This window comes from Suricata suricatta, chromosome 12 (genome assembly GCF_006229205.1).
Source record: "Suricata suricatta isolate VVHF042 chromosome 12, meerkat_22Aug2017_6uvM2_HiC, whole genome shotgun sequence".
Taxonomy (NCBI): Eukaryota; Metazoa; Chordata; class Mammalia; order Carnivora; family Herpestidae; genus Suricata; species Suricata suricatta.
Genome location: NC_043711.1, coordinates 16,292,087 through 16,313,585, shown reverse-complemented (window position 1 = coordinate 16,313,585; position 21,499 = coordinate 16,292,087). Strand labels below are relative to the sequence as shown.

The window sequence follows — 21,499 nt, the reverse complement described above, 5'->3', positions numbered from 1 at the left end:
ATTTTTAACTGTTGTAAAGTTTTTCATCATGTAACGGTTTACTTACATAGAGCCTTACTAATGGACAGAAGTGTTTTTAAGCATTTGCTCTTAATGTCACAGTGTGCATCTATACTTATCTCTTCACATGTTTCTTTAAGGTGTATCCATGGAACTGGTGTCACTGGGCCAAAGCCTGTTAGCCTTCTTGACTTCAGTATTGCAGGAATCTTCTCTCTCAACTTTGTTAAGTCTGCTTTTATTTTTAACTCTTATTTTCTTATAATTGATAGTTTGTCAGAACAGCTACAAAATAGTCATTAAACATGTTGACCTATGCTAAAATCTCCATAAAAACTACTCTTTGGCTATTTCCTATTCTCAAAACTTGCAGAATAAACTTTTTTTTTTAACTGTATTGTTGGTGGGGAGTGTTCTTGTAATACCATGGTTTCTTAGGCAGTGTTATACCTGCATCATACCGATATCTGATGGCTTTCTATCTGATAAAATTCAAGAACAATCCCAAGGCACCAAAGTGTAGACATTCCTTTTCTTTGCTTTTCTTTTTTTTTAAATGTTTGTTTATTTTTGAGACAAAGAGCGTGAGCAGGGGAGGGGCAAAGAGAGAGGGAGACACAGAATGTGAAGCAGGTTCCAGGCTCTGAGCAGTCAGCACAGAGCCCAACACGGGGCGCAAACCCACAAACTGTGAGACCATGACCTGAGCCGAAGTCGGATGCTTAACCGACTGAGCCACCCAATCGCCCTTCTTTGCTTGTTTTTATTCTGGTAATGCTGTGTCCATATCAATATAGGCCATGGTATTCTAGACGTAATTTGCTGTAGCATGAATCCAGTTGTCAAGGGTTGCTCCAGCTATGAATTTGAAGTTACTCTGGAATGAGAATGATTTTGATAAAATTTTGCCCAGATAGAGGAATGACCCAGATTGAGTCTAGGTTCTTAGGTTATTTGCCCTGGCTGTAGTGAAGAACTGAACTGAAGTTAATATTACTTGCGTTGTGTCCTACTGAAAATCTCTTCTGCATGCCTCGATTCTGAATTCTAGTCAGCTACCGTTAAAAGTCTTGGGAATTCTTTTGGGTAGAGGTGGCCATGGAGAGGATAAGATAGCACAGTTTAAGATATAGTTTTGATTATTGTGACTATTAACAAGAATATGTTAATAGCACTATAGTCTGCATCCCCATATTAGTCCTTGATGGGTAAACATTCTGTTTCTTGCTCTTATGATTATATCTCTATACAGCTTATATCCTTAACAAAACTATAAGCTCTTCCAGTTGAAGGTAATGGTCTTTTTTGGGGGATGTCACAAATCAGGTAATTAAATACTCAACTGATCGAGATATAATAATTCACTTATTACCTGATGATATTTGTAGTTTATAAAGTACAAAGAGGAAATAGTCTGAAACTTCCCTTAGTCTCTTTGTGAAACAAATTAATTATAACTAATTTACACAATAAAGAGGGTGAAAACACTTAAGAGAGGAAATATTTGCTTTCAACACTTAACAGACAAGTACTAATAACCAGAATATATAGAGCGCTACTTCTAATCAATAAGAAAAAAGCCAACAAAAGAAAAATAGACAACACCCAGACACTTCACTAATTCAGATAGCCAATAAACATAGAGAGATGTTCAACCTCATTAGTAGTCAGGGGAGTGTCAGTTTACATACATTTACATGTATACAAATTTACATTCACATAACTTAACAGATTGGTAAAAAGTCTGATGACTCATAAGAGCAGTAAGAGATCTTCTACACTGCTGGTGGGGGGTGGAAATGGGTATAACTACTTTTGAAAATACTTTGGAATTGTTTACTAGACTTGAGTATGTGTATCTGGAGTCACAGTAGCATCTGCTTGTATTAGCAAAAGTAGAAACAACTCGAATATCTATTAACGCTAATAGAGACAAATTATGATGCAATCCTAGAATGAAAAACTGATCATGAAAGTGCAGGAAGTATGGCTGTGTGCAACAGCATGCAAGGCTCCTAAAATTTAAGGATGAATGAAGAATGAGCACGACACAAAAGTTTTGTCCAGTATGATTTCCATAAAGGTGAAAAATAAGACAAAATTATTTAGGGGTATATACACAGTTGTAAATCTGTTCAAAAAAAATCAGAGAATGATTTCCTAAAAAGTTAGGAGATACTATCTCGAGAGCAGAGAAGGGGAGGTATTAGAACAAGGGAAGGGCCCGTGGAGCACTTCAGGAATGCTGACAGTGTCGTTTCCCCACCCCACTTTTAACCTGCAAGTTGGTTGCATGAATATTGCTCACCTGTTTGTTTATTAAACCTAATCATTTATATACTTTACTTGTGCTGTATTTCATCAGAAAGTATTAAAAATTCTGCTTAGAGCCATTAAAGATAGTTCATGGCCAAAAGTATTACTGTATTAAAAAAGAGTAAGTAATTTTTTAGATGAAGTACTCAACAGAATGAATTTTTAAGTGCTATAGAATTGTGCATATATGTATAACTGTTCAATTATCAGTAACTTATTAAAATACATGTTAATCGTTTTTACATTTTTATGTTAACTTGTTACTTCATATCCTTTCTGGTGGTGACCCATAAATTAAAAATAAATATTGGTAGTAAGTGTAAGTTAATGGGAGCAGTCAGTTGGTCCCCTGGCTCCTTTTCTCCCAGGTATCCTGAAAGTTACTAATTTTATAATTGAGTGTCCACTTGAGTACCCAACATTATGGAAGCTGTCGTATATTACTGGGATTGGTATAACTTTGAGGCACATCAGTACAACTATTAAGCTTATAATTGTAGTGGGCATGTTCAAAGGTTATTCACCTTCTGTATGTTTGCAAAATTTTATTTTTACTTTAGTTTCTACATGTGTACTGTTTATTTCCTTCAGACTGCTACTGTTTCCATATCCCAGTGGAACTTTATATATATAGAATATATAGAATAGTATAGAATATAGAATAGTATCTATTCAATAAATGTTTATTAATTGAAAAAGTTCACAACTCCATTTTGTCTCTTAAATGTTCAGAGTTCTAGAATCCTTTCATACCTAATTATGAAAAGAAAACCCCATCTCTTAGTCCAGTATTTTTTGTATCTGAAAACTCTGTCCAAAGAGAAGTTTTGGTTGTTGCATTTGGGTAGGAAGTGGGATTTTATTTTATTATTTTATTTTTTTAAGTTTATTTTTGAGAGAAAGAGAGAGAGAGAAAGAGAGTGAGTGAGCAGAGGAGGGACAGAGAGAGAGGAAAAGAGAATCCCCAGCAGGCTCCATCCCATCAGTGTGGAGCCTGATCCGGAGCTTAGACTTACAAACAGATCATGACCTGAGCCGAAACCAAGAGTTGGATGCTTAACTGAGTGAGCCCCCAGCCACCCTGGAAAATGGAATTTTAAAGCCCTTTGTCTTTCCTGCTGTAATCCTCTAGAGTTTGGGACATAGGAAGTTTTACATTTAGGATATACAGAGGAAAAACATTTTCAAGGAAATTGTCTTGAATTAATATTTAACTGTAAATTGGTTTTTCTTTGCATGTACTTAATCTGTTCAAACATAAATGATTGAAAATGAAAAAGAAATGAGCTTTAAATGTACACTTGGCAGGGAAAAAATGAATTTATATTTCTTACAGATAGCATTTCATGTTTTCATATTTTCATTATTTTATGTGAAGTTTGTGGTATCATATAAAATAGAAATGTTCAGTGCCTTGCCTAAAATTATATTGAGATGATAAAAGTTAAGTAACAAAAATTTTTTTAAGATTCTTTTTTTTTCCAGATTTGCTTTCCTCTAATTTATTAGCACATTCTGGACTTTTATCATTTTATGCCATGTCCATTTAATGCCATCTTTGTATCTCTTCATTGGTCGCTATCTTGTGTAGATTTTATTCTGTAATTGCTACACTAATTATTCTCAAATTCCATTTCAGTCAGATTATCCCTGTTTTTTTGGATCCCGTAATAGAGCTCTCTTGCTCAGTCACATCAAATTTAGATTCTTTTACATCACCTCTGAGATCTTCTCATCTAACAAGCCTTCCTTTAAATGAGGGTTTTCTCACTTCCTCACCACACATTGTCCACTCCTGCCAGGCTGAGCTAGGCAGTATCCTAATTTTCCATCTCCCTGTATTCATGATTTTCCCTCTACTTCACTACCCCCTTTATCTTCCCTCCTGCTGACCCTGCTTCTGTGAGTTCCCTTCTGGTGACTCTCATTGTAAGTGCTCCCTTCCAACTTAGGCCTCTAGTATTTTAACATTTACATTTAATGCTTCGTTGTTTGTTTTCACATGATTAATTTTATCTCCCCCATAGTAAGTTCTGTAAGCCATCTTTATATCTTTTTATAACACAGCTGGAGAACAACCCTTGGTAGGTGATTTTTGTTGTTGTTGTTTCCCCCATTATTTAAATGTAGTATATGAAACATCCAGAGAATAGATGTAAGTTACATGGCATAATTATAAAAGAACCACTTGTCAGCACATCTGTTTCCTGCTCCCTGCTTACCCTCTAGAGGATACCAGTGTTTTTGAGTTATGTTTTACCTCCATTGCCTTTTTAAAATCAAATTTGCAGATATGCACCTATAAAAATTTTGTTTCTGAGATATAAGAACAGATTCATACAGCATGTAATCTTCTGGAACTTTTTTCATACAACATTATGTTTATAAGATTGATGAATGTTGAGTTTGACTGCACTTGATTCCTTTCACTGTGGCATAATAATCCATTGTATGAACATACTGATTTATACAACCTGGACACAGATATTTGTGTTGTTGGTAGTTTTTTGCTATTATAAGGGCTACGCAGTGAGCATTTTTTTGGTATTGTGAGTACATATGTGGAGAAGTTTCTCTAGGATTTATTCTTAGGTGTGCAGTGCTAGGCATAGGGGATACAAATATTTTATTTTTGAAGCCAGTGCTTTATTTTTTCTGGAAAACATTTCACCTAACAATAATTGGCTTTTTGTCTCCTACAAAACGGTAGACTTTTGTTTGTTTTAGTTTGTTGCAATGTCTATAGCACCCAGGATTATATTTGACATATGATAATAGTTGGTAAACATTTGATGAGAGAATGAAATACTTTTCAAATTTGTCATACTAATTTATACTTTCATCAACAGTATATAAAAGTTCCTTTTGATCCGCATATCTACCTAGATTTGATATTTCTCAGACTTCTTAATTTTTTCCCCTAGGTTAATCTAGTAAATCTAACATGTTTTCCCTATTACTCGAAAAGTTGAGCATCTTTTTAGGCTATTTGATTCTTAAATTAGTGGGTTTTGTTGTTGTTATTTTTATAACCAGGATTTTTCTTTGCTCTGGCAGGTGGATGGAGAGCTAGAAGCCCTGATGGAGAATGGTGAGGGTCTCTCTGATAAAAACCAGGTGCTCAGCTTATCGCGGCTAATGGTTAGAATTGAAACTTTGGAGCAGAAACTTACCTGTCTTGAGCTCATACAGGTGAGCTTTTTGATATTTATTTTTTATTTCTGAATTTGTGGTGAGGCATCTGACTTTAAAGTACTTATTATTTGTACACTTTTATTTTGTATCAAAATAGAGTTTCTAGATGTTTTGTAAATATAAACAAACTTTTCATTCCTCTTTTTGGACCCTTTTTAATGCTCTGTTTAATATTTCCCACCCCAACCCCATCCCAATACCCTGCATCTTGTTTCCCTTCCCCCATGGCAGAACACTCATTCACAGTCTTGCCTGAAGTCCTTTTTGGAACGTCATGGGCTGTCTTTGTTGTGGATCTGGATGGCAGAGCTAGGTGATGGCCGGGAAAGTAACCAGAAGCTTCAGGAAGAGGTCAGTTCACATTCAACTTGCTTGTTTCTTAAAGCCACTGTATAGATTGCTTAGGTTGAGTGATAATATCAGTGATAATGAATTTAGCACTATATTTACTATTGGTATTAAATAATTTTGTCAATCTCACTATCATTCTTGTAACTATAACCTTTACTTAAAACTTGATAATAGTGAGTTTGCCCCATGGTTTTTCCTGTAGTATCTCTATAGTTGATACTGTAAAGCTGGGAACTGCAAGAGCAAGTAATATAGTTGAGTGAAAGGTCCAATTTGTTGCTAAAGGCATAGTTTTAAACAAATAGGAAACCATATGAAACTTAAATTCTGGTGCCCTAAAAATTAGTAAAGAGCTGAATTCTAGATGACAAGAGTAAGAATATTTCAAGGAAGCAGTATGTGTTTTAAAGATCCAAATAATGTTCATTGGCAGCATTGTTAGTGGAGTTGTGATGTTTAACCCTTCCTGTGAAATAAACAATATTTTTTTTAACTTAGTTTTAATGTAGTTCTTTTTAATCATAATTTCTAATATAATACCAAAGTGTTGCATGGCAAATTCTTCTCCAGGAGATTCTTCTTCCAGGAGATTTGGCACTAAGTAGAAGTGAAGACTTAGGTAGGTGGGTGGATTGGTTGGTTGGTTTCTTTCTCTTTCCCTCCCTCCAAGGTCTAGTTGACTTTATTAAACGATTCATGAATTGGGACACATCCAATCTAGCAAGTGGAAGGGAACTCCCTATCTTTAGGGTTTCTGTAGAACTACATTAGGGAGTACTTTAGAAAAAATTCTTGGATTTCAGAATGGAGGGGAATGATTATCTCTGAAGAGACAGTCTCACTTTGTTAAATAGCTATTTATCAAAGGCTAAACGAGGTAAGTAATATCTGCATTTTTTTGTTTGTGTATGTGAGACAGTATATAAATATATGTTGTATAGTTCTCAAGCCTATTATCATAGTCATTTGGGAAACTTTTTAGAAAAAGATACCCAAGATGAGGTCCACCAGTATGTGTGTGTATATATACATTTTTTATATGTTATATATGTATATATTTTTTTTAATCTACACAGGTTTGAGAAGCATGGGGGGAGGATATTAATTGGTCCTGTTTGATATTGTGAGCAGTTACCTGCTTCACATTTTTATTTCTTCTGGTCAATCTTAAAACAGTTTTCTTTCCTTTCTGGAGGAAAATAATATTATGACATTTAAGCCCTCTGTAGTTAGACTTCAGTCTTAATAAGACAGTAAAGAAACCTCACTGCTTTTGCAGAAATGATCTGAGTCCCATCCAGAGGTTTGAAAAGTCAACTGTGTAAAGTGATGTGATTTCTTTTTTATTGTGTTTAATCAGATTATAAAGACTTTGGAACACTTACCCATTCCTACTAAAAATATGTTGGAGGAAAGCAAAGTACTTCCAATTATTCAACGCTGGTCTCAGACCAAAACTGCCATTCCTCAGTTGAGTGAAGGTGATGGGTATTCGAGTGAGAATACGTCACGTGCTCACACACCACTCAACACTCCTGATCCTTCCACCAAGCTAAGCACAGAAGCTGACACAGATACTCCCAAGAAGCTCATGTTTCGCAGACTTAAAATTATAAGTGAAAATAGCATGGACAGTGCAATCTCTGATGCTACCAGTGAGCTGGAAGGCAAGGATGGCAAAGAGGACCTTGACCAGTTAGAACATGTCCCTGTAGAAGAAGAGGAAGAGTTACAGTCACAACAGCTACTCACACAGCAGCTGCCTGAACCTAAAGTTGAGAGTGAAATTGTCGTGGAAGCCAGTAAGCTACCCATATCTGAACCAGAGGCTGATGCTGAAATAGAGCCTAAAGAGGGCAATGCCACAAAACTGGAAGAAACTATTGCTGAGGAAACACCATCCCAAGATGAAGAGGAGGGTGTATCTGATGTGGAGAGTGAGAGGAGCCAGGAACAGCCAGATAAAACAGTAGATATAAGTGATTTGGCCACCAAGCTCCTGGATAGTTGGAAAGACCTAAAGGTAAGAAAACGTTTTTGTTTATTTTAACCTGGATTACTCAGGTCTAGAGTTCCACAAATCTTAAGTTGAATTACCTACTTTGCTAGCTATACATGTATTTGAAAAATGGAATACCATTTCTTTTACTGACAGCCAATTATAAATGTCTCAAATCTTTTAAACTATTGCAAGAGATATACCAGCCTAACTAATATACAGATATCCCCTCTTCTTCATTTAGAAAAGCATATCATAGCAGTGACTTCACTTATTTTTAAAATTTTTATAATTTTTTTAACATTTATTTTATTTTTATTTTTATTTTTTGAGAGAGTGCGAACTGGGGAAGGACAGAGAGAGGGAGACACAAAATTTAAAGCAGGCTCCAGGCTTCCAGCTGTTGGCTCAGAGCCCAACATGGGGCTCGAACTCACAAACAGTGAGATCATGACCTGAGTTAAAGTCGGACACTTAGCCGACTGAGCCACCCAGGCACCCCAGTGACTTCAGTTATTTAAGCGCACTTAACATTAAAACTAAAAACAAAAATACTTTGAGTAACAAATGTATAATTCTACATTTGAAAATTTTTGTAAGAGTCTGTGTAAGAAGAAAAATCAGTGTTTAAAATAGTTGGAAATTAATGTATTGAATTAACTAGAAATTAATTTTAAAATAACTGGAAAACCAAGGTAATTCAGGTTCTCATCAAAAGTGATTGAACATAAATTTCTATTCCAGTAAAACAACTTTATATGGAGCTAGTTGGTATTCAGTTCCATTATTGTTTCTGAAATAGGCCAGCCTTTAAAAATGCCTATTTGGTAAAAAGAGGTTATCTAAAGGAAAAATAGAGAGGTCTGGAACCCTTACACCTAACACGTTTGTAATCTCTTGTTAAAGAATGTAGCAAGATGTGCAGGGTTTTCTTTGCAGAAAATGCAGTCTGGGTCTTGGATAAACACTGAAGTGAATAACAGGATGAAACCTAGGAGAGATGTGATACATTTTGATTGTAAGTGATCTGAATCTGGGATTCAGGTCTTGAGGACCCTTTGGGAACAGGTTACTTTCCAGCTTCTATTTTTCTGTTCAGTTCTTCTGTCAGAAGTGAAGCAACCAGATAAACCAGCAGTACAGGTTTTATTTGCAGCAGGATGGACACCTGAATCCTCCCTGTCCCTAATTATGACTACAAAACTCACCCTTTAGATCCTGCGATTTGACCCATATGGAACTGACCTCACACTGAGCAAAAGGAGTCATTGATTGATTGTGCATTATGTTTACCTCTGACATTTGTAGTTTGCTGTGTCGAGACTTCTCTTTAGTATGGTGTGGTTTCAGCTCTCGTTGACCTGTTTGCTACTCTTGCACCACTTAGAGTTTCTCATTACTCAATCTTATTAAACCTTGTGAAATCCTTCCTTTTTATAAACCTAAAAGGAAGAATTCATAGTAAATCTGCTTATGATATGACACGTGAACTGCAGGAACCAGAATTGCAATTAAAAGAAAGAGATGCTGAGATGGTCACTTGGGTAGACCTTCATTTAGGAACTGCTATGTGAGGGCACAGAAGTGTGGAAGAAGTCCCTTTGTGTTTGGAGGCTGCTAGTAGAGCCTGTGGCATGACTGGCTTTGTAAGGAAGGTGGAACTGGAGACCTGTACACGATTGGACACAGAAAAGGCCTTACAGACATAGTAATAGTTTTACAGAGCGAGAGTTGGGTGGCAGACCCAGTAGTTGATTTTTGCCTGATAAATCTCTGGTTGACATAAGTTTAAAAAAATGAGACTTAAGCCTCATTTCTTAAAAACCTGTCTCTTCTTAAAACCTGGAAAAAGTAAATACTTTTGTTTCTCTATATGGTAGTTTTTTATTGTAATGATAGTGGTATGAATTACTCTGTGGGATATCTTTAAGTTAGCTATAACTGGTCATTTAAACTCACACTCTAGGTGTTTTTGAGTCCTACCAAATTATTTCTTCCCCTGCTTGTTGTCCTCCCTCCTCCTGTCTGAAAGATCAAAGCAGTTGCATAGCACTGTGTAACTTGATGATCCTCTTGACTCGAAGCTTAAAATTTTATTCATACTTAAAATATATCCTTCTTAACCTTCATACTTTGGGTTTATCTTGATTCTTAGCATCAAGGAAACCATTGAATAAGATTTTCCTTCTTCAAACTTTAGTTTGCTCTGGAATCATTACCCACCTAGAATTGCATTACTGAGAAATATTGTCAATTGAATGAACTGTGATGTTTTGTTACACATTGGTGCTAGGGCTCTTAATTCATCTATCATTCTGATTAACATTTACCATGGTTCTAATTCCAGAACTCTGATTATGGTTGTCCTTAAAAAAAAAAAAGAAAGAAAAAACCAACCAAACAAACAAAACTTTAGCCAGCATTTAACCAGAACATTGAAATCAGAAACGCGTAATTTGAAGATGTTTTAGATAAACACATGGACTTGATGTGATTACACTGTACCCATACTATCCCGGCATTGAAAGAGTTAACTACTTCTGTCTGACTTCCACCTATGTATTCAAGTAGACGTTGGCAGAAAAGAAAATGTCTTTATTCAACCAACCTTTATTAAGCACCTGTTGCCAAGCACTGGGTTAGTTGCTGATGTTAATTCCAAGATCATACTAAAAAGCATTACTCTAAGATTGTAGTTATGTTAGCCACTCCAAGCTTCCCTGACCTTCTGGGGCCACTGTAACATTGTTGGACATGTGTTCCCCTTGGCCTTTCTACATACTGGAAGGAGTGAAGAACTGAAAGAGGTTGCTTCAGATCCTTAATCTTGATTTTGCTGTGAAGGCAGACCATAGGGATCATCAGTAAATGAAAGAGGGTGGGAGGGAAGGGAATGAAGCTTCATGAATTACTCTTTGTCCTCCCAGATCTGATGATGATCCCCCTTGTAACTTGAACCATTTCCATCTAGCTTCTCAGGGCAGCAAGGAGCTTGTTAACATCACCAGCTGACCATGTGTCTCCTTTTCTCAACTCCATTTTCAACTTCGTGCTGAAGAAAAACGAGAACCTAGCGTGCATTCTGTGAAGAAACAGGAAGATGGTTGGGAAGTTGGATGATGCATGAAAAATAAAATAGGTGAAAAGAGGACAGAGGTGGTTAACTCACGGGCGCCGGCGTTATTTTGGTGCGTCCATTGCCGACAATGGATGTCGTTCCGGGAAAATCCCGACTTCTGGCGAGAAAGGATTAAGTGAGCTACTTTTTCTATACCTCTATACACAGGACTGCTGCCTTGGCTCCACAGGGCTTGCACATCTTGACTCCTAAAGTAGACCTCAACAAGAAACATCACCTAACACATTGGTACTACACATGAGCATGTATTTTTATCAGGCTACATTTTCAGCAGGGACATGTGCATATATTTCTGTTTGCAAAAGGAATTAGTGTACATCACCCCTCATGCTGAAAATAGACTTCATAGGGCAGAACAGTTGGTTATAAGTGGTGATTAATTATAACTTGACTGGAAAATCCTCATTCATTTGGATCATGAGAAGAAGAGGTAAGGATCCTGTGAATTTGGCAGTTTCATTTCAGTTAAACACCCAGTAGAGTATGATGGCTAGTGATTCCAGAGCCTCTCTTATAAACACTTAGATTACAGGATATGCATCTCTCCTTATCATGAAATCTGGGTAGTTACACCTGGATTAGATGATGTAGGGCAACATTCTGTACATGTGATAAATTGGACTATTCTTTTTTTTTTTTTAATGTCTTTTATTTTATTTTTGAGAGACAGACAGAGACAGTGCGAGCAGGGGAGGCTTAGAGAGAGAGGGAGACACAGAATCTGAAGCAGGCTCCAGGCTCTGAGCTATCAACACAGAGCCCGTCGCGGGCCCCAAATCCATCAATCATGAGATCATGACCTGACTGAAGTCAGGCACTTAACCGACTGAGCTGCCCAGATGCCCCTCCTTTAAAGTTTAGAATTGCCCCCAAAGAATGTAGTCTTAGATACTGTTATGTTGAAAGTTTAACTTTGTTTATTTTGAGAGAGAGCATGCACAGAGAGGGGGAGAGAGAATCCTAAGCAGGCTCCCCACTGCCAGCGAGGAGCCTCATGTGGGGCTTAAACCCACAAACTGAGATCATGACCTGAGCCAAAATCAAGAGTTGGCCACTCAACCAACAGGGCCACCCAGGCGCCTCAAAATATTTTTACAAGTATCAGAATTAGTAAAAGGCAGACATGGTCTACAGCTTGTTATTAGTCCATTTTGTTATTACTGGATAAATCCTTTAATCTAAATCATGAGTTGGCCATATCGGCCCCACTGCTTGTTTTTGTAAAGATTTTTGGGACACAGCCATGCTCATTCATTACATACTGTCTATGGCTGCTTTTGCACTGTGGTAAAGTTCAGAGTCTGGCTGGCTGCTTAAAACATTCTGATTTTGAGTGAAGTCATTCTGATACTTTATTTTTTTGGATAACCTCTTCATTCTTTTTCCCCAGAGACGTGATGGTGATGGTTCTATAGCTCGTAAAGTTAGTTTGGGGAAAAAAAGTCTTTGTTTAGAAAAAGTTACTTTAATGATTTGGATGTAAGGCTGTCTGAGAAGTGGGAGAGAAGAGACCTTTATGCAATGTTGTTTTTCCCTCAGAACCATGATCAGTTTAGGTGGAAACTTAAGGGAGGTTTTGAGTATAGATAAGTTGGTGCAGTCTAGTCTTATATGTAACCATAATAAAAGTGTATAAATTTTCCTTCTTAATATTCCTAACTTTTCTGATATGATTTCAGACTTACAGGAAAATACAAGAATACTATTCTGTGTATTCTGCATGTAATACATATTCTAGTGACAAATGTAGGGAAAAAGTCAGCTAAAAATTCCTCTTGTCCCTTCACCCATATTCCCCAATGTTAACATTTTACCAGATATGCTTTATCATTTTCTCTTAAATTTTTTAACTTTTAAAAAATAAGTTACAGATCTGACACCCATTGCCCCTAGATTTTTAGTGTATACTTTGTAAAAACAAGGATATTTTTCTATATGACTGCAGTATATTTGTCAAAATCCGCAAATTACAGTGACAAAATACCGTTGTCTGACCAGCAGATCTCATTCACATTTTGCCAGTTGTACCCATAATGTCGTCTATAGCAAGAAAAAAACCCCACCTGATCCAGAATCCGAGCTAAAGTGTTACATTGAGTTATAGTCCTTTAATCTGGAATAGTTCCTAAGTCTTTCTTTGCTTTTTATAAATTTCAAATTTTTAAAATATTTTTGAATTTTTAAGAATATTCCTCATTTTGGGCTTGTCTGAAGTTTTCTTTTGGATTCAGGTTATACATTTTTGTCCATAATAGTAAGTAGTGTTCTTAACATGATGATGATTTGTTCCATTACTGGCACTGTCAACTCTGATCCCTTGGTTAAAGTGGTGTCTGCCAGGTTTTCTAACATAAAGTTACTGTTTGATACTTATCTTTAAAATGTATTCTATAGGAGCACCTTTTGAAGTGTGTAAATAATCTGTTTTTTATCATATTTATTCATTAGTTTCAACATCCAGTGAATTTGCCCAAATCACTTAATAGCTGTGTTGGTTGCCAAGTGGTGATTTTCTAACCCTTCTGTTTCTTTTGCTCCCCTCTATTTTGGTGTGGCCCCCTTGTAAGCCAGAGCTGTCACTGCTCTCCCAGGGAGTAGTTCTGTATTCATCGACTTTTATCAGTTTTGGCTCATGAAGTCTCTTTTTTTGTTTTTTTTAAATTGTCTCTTAAACATTCTTCCAAAACATTATTTTACCCCACGTCTTACAGTTATAAGAAGTAACATTAGCATTAGAAAAAATAGGAAGAATGATAAATGTGGATAAACTAAACTTCTATGGAGAAGGAAATTATAACAAAGGACTGAGAGTTTTACACATCTAATAAAATATGAGATCCTAATTTGAAAATTGCATCTCAGAGCAAGCTGTATTTGTTCAATTATTTTTTTTAATGTTAGCAGGGAATGGGAGAGACAGAGGGAGAGAAGGCTTCGTGCTGTCAGCACAGAGCCTGGTGTAGGGCTTGATCTCACAAAACTAATCTGAGCCAAAATTGAGTTGGACACGCAACCGATTGACCCACCTACACACCCCTGTTCAATTAGTTTTTAACAGAAATACTTATTTTTCAAGAAGAAAACCCAATAACATTTTTAAATTTTTAAAAATAGTCCTGCAATCAGCTATAGTTTTTTCCCCCCAAACTCTGATAATTTGTTTTGATTTGGGAAGAAATTACCATTTTTTTGGTATGAAATGCAAAAGTTAAAAGTTTTCTTTTAAACATCCAGTACAGAATTTTTTAAACTGTTAGTGGAAAAAGAGATGCACAACACTAATTACTGGTCAGCTACTGGTATTCTGTTTCTTCCCTAGTTCTCCCAGGGAAACCTTAAATTGAATCTTCAGCAGAATGATCCTTAAATATACTTTATAAACAAAATGAGAGCTTTTGCTTATATAACCTTTAGATTTTGCTCTTCCTAATTTTATTCTGAAATTCAGTTTTATGCCAAACCATATTCGCTTTGTAATGTACACTTGTATGTGGTTCTTCAAAGCAGTAGTATTCCTCATGCTCTGTTCCCCCAGAGTTTAGGAAAAACAGAATTGGTCACAGGCATTTATTTATTTATTTATTTAGAGTGTGTGCACACACCTGTGTGAGAGAGAGAAGGGTGGGGGCGGGGGTGGGGGAGACAAAATATTAAGCAGGCTTCATTCAGTGCAGAGCTCGATGCAGGGCTCGATTCCATGACACTGGGATCACGACCTGATCTGAAATCAGGAGTCTGGCACTTAACTGAGCCACCCAGGCACCTGGGTCACAGCCATTAAAAACAAATCTAAGGGCACTTAGCTGTTTCAGTTGGTAGAGCATATGACTTTTAAACTCAGGGTTGTGTGTTCAGGGCCATGTTGGGCGTGGAGCATACTTAAAAAAAAAAAGAGTTAAAAGCATTAAAAACAAATCTCACACTACTTGTCATTATGTAGTTTCTGACAATGAAATACATGGATACAAATCTTTATATTTCACTTTAATTTTCAAAGGCAGGGGGAATTCTTTACAGTTTAGTTTTGCTCAGCTGAAGCTAAAGACTTCATAGCCAGACTCACGTTGCCAGTGATTTTCAATTTGCCTTGAAAGAAAGCCAGCTGAGGATTCATTTTACCAGTCATTGAAGCCAGAAAGTCCAGGTCAGCCATTGTGACTGTGCAGTCAGCCTTCCTATATGAGTGAGGAAGCACTGAACCTTTGCCATTCTTCACATGCACCCTCCTGGTGGCTGCTTTACCTCCAGGGCCATCCTTTACCTTGAAGTCTACCAATTTCTTCACAAACTGTTCCCCTTCCTCTTCAAGCTTCTTCTCAGTCTCTTTGAAGACAAGATTTGCCTCAAATCTACCAACTGCAGAGCCGGTTGGAGCAGCCTCAATTTGATGAGTTCTAAAAGGACCATCAACTTCAGGAAAACCTATTTTGTACACTGTGACAACCACAGCTCCTGCGTGCCAAAATTATGCTGCAGAGCCTCAATTATGCTGCAGAGCCTCATGGGTTCTTGTTTTGTTCAGTGAATTATGATCCATTAATTTTATTATTTATTTGCTTAAATTGTCCCTTGTTTGGGCAGTGTGAGAGACCCTTTAGGTCTCTTCTGTGTAAATTTTATTTTTAATTAAAAAAAAAAAATTTTTTTTTTTTTGAGAGAGAGAGAGACAGCATGAGCAGGGGAGGGTCAGAGAGTGAGGGAGGCACAGAATCTGAAGACAGGCTCCAGGCTCTGAGCTAGCTGTTGGCACCAAACCCAATGTGGGGCTCGAACCCATGATCCGCGAGGTCATGACCTGAGCTGAAGCCAGACACCCAACCGACTGAGCCACCCAGACACCCTAGCCCTTCTGTGTAGTTTTAACCTGGTACTGCATGTGATTCCAGGCTTATCTTGTACTTCCCCTCACCCAGCCCTGGAATTGGCCATTTGTCCAGTAAGCTTTGCTTTCTATGCTGGGAAATGAGATTTAGAAACCAAGATCTGGGGGTGCCTGGGTGGCTCAGTTGGTTACTTGTCTGACTTTTGATTTCAGCTCAGGTTATAATCTTATGGTTTGTCAGATCAAGCCCCTCATCCCAAAAGTGCAGAGTCTGCGATATTCTCTCTCGCTCGCTCGCTCTCTTGCTCTGCTCTTTACCTGCATGCTTGTTTGCTCTCTTTCTCGCAAAAACAAACAAACAAACAAAAAACTTAAACCAAGATGTGGGCTCTAGCTGAAGTCATTGCTACCGGGGCATTGCTTGTAGGGGCTGTCAGCGGACTATATCTATACATATATATGCATATGTGTATTTCTGTATGTGTATGAGTAAATGTGTGAACACATAATGTACTTGGCCTATCATTTCTCTTGTCTTCCTTCTGTTAATCAGACCTTGTCTGAACCTTTTAAATTTCCCTGTGACTTTCACTGATTGTTCCTATTCTGATCATCCCTTAAAAGGTAGTATTTCAGGGCTCATGGGTTGCTCAGTCCATTAAGCGTCCGACTTCGACTCAGGTCATGATCTCATGGTCTGTGAGTTTGATCGAGCCCCTCATCAGGCTCTGTGCTGACAGCTGGGAGCCTGGAGCCTGCTTCAGATTCTGTGTCTCATGCTTGCCCACACCTCTTTTGCTCAAGCTCACTCTTGCGCATGCTTAGGCACACTCTCTCTCTCTCAAATAAATATTAAAAAAAATTTTTTTTAAAGAAAGAAAAAAAGGTATTTCTTGGAGCATGAGACTTCTTTTCTCCCACATGTTAAATAGGTCACATTGACTTCTCATTGCCATTTTTAGTTCGAGCTCCTGTCATTTCTTGCTTAGACTATTGGAACAGCCTCCAGTTTATCCTTGCTCCCATTCCTCCCCCCTTCATATTGTCCTTTATACATTATGGTGTTATCTCTTAAAAAACATAGATGTGAAATGGGGCACCTGGGTGGCTCAGTTGGTTAAGCATCTGACTCTTGATTTCGGCTCAGGTCATGCTTTCACAGTTCATGAATTTAAAGCCCCATGTCGGGCTCCACACTGAAATTGAGGTACCTGCTTGGGATTCTCTGTCTCCCTTTCTCTCACCTCTCCCCTGCTCATTCTCTATCTTTCTCTTTCAAAAACAAAAATGATAATAAATAAAAAATGAAAAAATGGAAAAAAACCCCACAGATGTGATTAACAGGAACCTGTAGTAGCATCACAGAGACTCCCATTAGTTCAAGATCAGAACCTTTAGTGTATGGCATGGGAGGTATTCTGTATTTATCTAACTTTCTTGCCCAGCAGTGTTTCTTGCACATTCAGTGCATGAATCACATCAGGCTGTTCATACATATTCACCCTTCCATGGCCTTGTACATGCTGTTCTTTTTGCTTGCGATATCTTTTCTTTTTTTCTTCCTTTGTTTTTTTAATCTTCCTTAGAGTTACAGTTGCAGCTCATCCTTTGTGGTGCTTTGTCCTTTTCTATATTTCTATACAGTGGCAGTAATCTTAACAGATTACTAAAATTAGTTGCTCATATGTTTATTTCTCCTCACTGGACCATGAGATCTTCAAGGGCAAGGATTATTTCTTGATTTATAGTAAGGGTTACTTTTATTATGGTATCATTTAAATAGTGGTTATAATAATAAGTTATCTCTTAATAATAGTGAATGACTACTGTGTACCCCCTACAATCAGTAGCCAGAGTGCTGTTTTGGAAATGCAGACCTGATCCTGTTTTTAAAACTATTTATATGGTTTTTAAACTTTATAAGTTTTTAAAACTTTTAATATGGTTCCTTATTACACTGTTAAAATGAAATCCATCTTTCTTCATGAGGCTTGCAGACCATGATATAGTCTGGTCCTCATTTATTTATGCAGTCTCACCTCAGGCCATTCTGGTCCCCTGGTGGGTCCGTGCTACTAATGTTCATATACATGTGAACACACATTCACTCACTCCTGAAAACACTTTATTTTGTTGCCATATCCCTTAAACTTCATCCTTTCCCCAGGAAAACCATTCCTGTTCTCTGAGAGTGCTCTGGCCTTTCTGTATGCCCTCATAACTTCCTTTCCAGTCATAGCTCATAATATTTCTTTCATGCTTGCACAGAGCGTGAGGGCAAAGAAGGCTTATGTCTTGGTCATTTGAGTCTCCCCAGGATATGTCGTTTGGCACTTCATAGATATTTGAATACAGATGTGAAGAAGGTTCATCTTTTCCCATGGTATCACACTGCTTCTTGAATCTGTGGTGTGTGTACTTTATTTGATAGAAAATATTTGAATGAGTGCCATATAATCCTTGCAACCCTGTGAAGTATGAGGTTGTGACTTAGCTTATAAGGGACAGAGCAGAAAATTGACTCAGGTCTTGTGATTTAAACCCCATATTCTTTCCATTCCCTTTTGTTGATACAATAAATAGTGACATCTATATCCTTGCTAGGCAATTCATATAATTATGTATCTTTGGTGAATACTTCAGATTTCTCTTAATCTGCTTCTGATTTAGAATCAGTAGTTAAGTCCAAATTCATTCTGAAATCAGAAACTTCCAATTTAGTGTTTTATTCAAAAAAATTTTTTTTTTACTTTGTGCTGCAGAGATTTGCAACCTGTGATCTATGATAAAACCTCAGAGCATTTTTTCAGAACCCCTGAAATCATATGCAAAACTGGGGTTTTCTGGGGCAAGGTCCCTGAATATGAGCAGATATTCAAACAGATGTGTATATGTGTGAATTGGGAAAATAATGAACTGTGGCCCAAAAAGTATTTTCTGGATGATCTGGACAGCAGGAAGGGTTCCTACTCTTAAATGTAGTACCGGCTTGACCACCTAATCCCCCCCTTTTTTTTAATTAAGTTTTTAATTTTAACTCCGGTATAGTTGACACACAGTGTTCTATTCATTTCAGGTTTACGATAGAATGATTTAAAACTTGTCCACACTAGTTGGTGCTCATCGTGATGTACTCTTTAATCCCCATCACCTATTTCACCCATCTTCCTACCCACTTCTCTTCTGGTATCCATCAGTTTTCTATACTTAAGAGTCTATTTCTTGGTCTGTCTTTCTCTCTTTTTTTTTTTAATCCTCCTTCGCTCATTTGTTTTCTCAATTCCACATATGAATGAAGTCATATGGTGTTTATCTTTCTCTGACTGGCTTATTTCACTTAGCATGATACTCTCTAATTCTATCCATGTTCTTGCAAATGGAAGGATTTCATTTTTTGGCTGAATAGTATTCTATTGTAAATGTATACCACATCTTTTTATATCCACTCATCTATCAGTGGATACTGGGAGGCTTCCATATTTTGGCTATTGGAAATAATGCTACAATAAATATAGGAGTGATATATATCTTCGAATTGGTGGTTTTTTTGTATTCTTGGGGTAAATACCCAATAGTGTGATTGCTGGATTGTAGGGTAATTACATTTTTAACTTTTGGAGGAACCTCCATACTGTTTTTCACAGTGGCTGCATCAGTTTTCAGTCTTGCCAATAGTATAGGAGGATTCCTGTTTCTCAACATCCTCACCAACACTGTTTTTATGTTTTTATTTTAGCCATTCTTACAGGTGTGAAGTGATATTGTGCTTTTGATTTGTATTTCCCTGATGCTGCATGATGTTGAGTATCTTTTCATGTCTCTTGGGCATCTGGATTTTGGAAAAATGTCTTTTCATGTCTTCTGTTCATTTCTTAACTGGATTATTTGGTTTTTTGGGGTGTTGAGTTGTATAAGTTCTTCATATATTTTGGATATTAACACTTTGTCAGATATATCATTTGTAAATATCTCCTTCCATTCAGTAGGCTGCCTTTTAGTTTTGTGGATTGTTTCCCTTACTGTGCAGAAGCTTTTTATTTTGATGAAGTTCCAATAGGTTGTTTTTGCTTTTGTTTCCCTTTCCTCAGGAGACCTATTTAGAAAAATGTTGCTACAGCCGATGTCAGAGAAATTACTGCCTGTGCTCTCTTTGCTCCCTTAGGATTTTTATGGTTTCGGGTCTGACATTTAGGTCCTTAATCCATTTTGAATTTATCTTTATATGTAGTGTAAGCCAGTGGTCCAGTTTCAGTATATTTAATGTAGCCATGCAGTTCTCTCAGTAGCATTTGTAGAAAAGGCTTTGTCCTATTGCATATTCTTTTCTCCTTTGTCACAGAGAAATTGGCCATATAAATGTGGATTTGTCTCTGTGATTTTTATCCTATTCCATTGATCTATGTGCCCATTTTTGTGCCAGTACCATACTATTTTGATTAGTACAGCCTTTGTAGTATAACTGGACATCTGGAATTGTGATATCTCAAGTGTTGTTCTTTTTCAAGATTGTTTTAGCTGTCCTGGGTCTTCCGTGGTTCCATACAAATTTTAGGATTGTTTGTTTTCTATGAAAAATGTTGTTGGTATTTTTTTTTAATGTTTTTATTTATTTTTAATACAGAGAGAGAGCATGAGAGGGGGAGGGGCAGAGAGAGAAGGAGACACAGAACTGGAAGCAGGCTCCAGGCCCTGAGCTAGCTGTCAGCACAGAGCCTGACGCGGGGCTCGAACCCACGAACGTGAGATCTGACCTGAGCCGAAGCCGGAGGCTTAACCGACTGAGCCACCCAGGCGCCCCTGTTGTTGGTATTTTGATAGGGATCACGTTAAATCTGTAGATTGCTTTGGGTAGTATGGACATTTTAACAATATTTGTTTTTCTAGTCCATGAGCATGGAATATTTTTCCATTTGTTTGTGTCATCTTCAGTTTCTTTCATTGGTGTTTTATAGTTTTCAGAGTACAGGTTTTTCACCTCCTTGGTTAAGTTTATCCCTAGGTATTATCTGTGGTGCAATTGTACATGGGACTGCTTTCTTAATTTCTCTTTTTGTTGCTTCATTATTAGTGTATAAAAATGCCATTGATTTCTGTATGATAATTTCGTATCTTGCAACCTTACTGAATTCATTTATCAGTCTAGTAGTCTAGTAGTCTTTAGGGATTTCTATATGATAATATATCATCTACAACTAGTGAAAGTTTTACTTCTTAACCAATTTGGATGTCTTTTATTCCTTCCTCTTGTCTGATCGTTGTGACTAGCACTTCCAGTACTGTTAAATATTGACCATCTACTCTTCACTGCAGCGTCAGGTTGACCAGTACAACCGGTAACTTCAGTGCAGTCACTTGGAGGGCTGTGGTGATTTTAAAGCTTGAAAAGTTTTAATTAGCAGAGATAGTTACATTTGAAAAGTATAAGGAAAAATCTTAGATTTGGAATTAATTTGCTTAGAGAACAGAACTCGGAAATTGAGACTCATGTAGTAATCATAATCTTGATTATTCTGAAGTGATTACTTAACAGCACGAAAACACTTTGATTTTTCTAGACACCTTTACTACTGGGCTAGACAGGGAAAGCAGGGACTTGTGTCAGCTGTTCATCTTGCGCTTTAGTACTTAGCATAAGCCAGCACACATTAGGTGTGTGTTGAATAAAACAGCACTGCAA

General features: G+C 37.2%; 1 protein-coding gene across 3 annotated transcripts in view; it reads left to right on the top strand.

Moving 5' to 3' along the window:
- Positions 1–21,499, top strand: part of SETD2 (SET domain containing 2, histone lysine methyltransferase) — a 91,574-nt gene that overhangs the window by 21,931 nt on the left and 48,144 nt on the right. For all 3 annotated transcript variants that reach the window (XM_029918811.1, XM_029918812.1, XM_029918813.1), the window contains exons 9-11: positions 5,374–5,508; positions 5,743–5,862; positions 7,223–7,885. In XM_029918811.1, the coding sequence (XP_029774671.1) occupies positions 5,374–5,508; positions 5,743–5,862; positions 7,223–7,885 (918 nt within the window). The remainder of the gene's footprint in view (positions 1–5,373; positions 5,509–5,742; positions 5,863–7,222; positions 7,886–21,499) is intronic.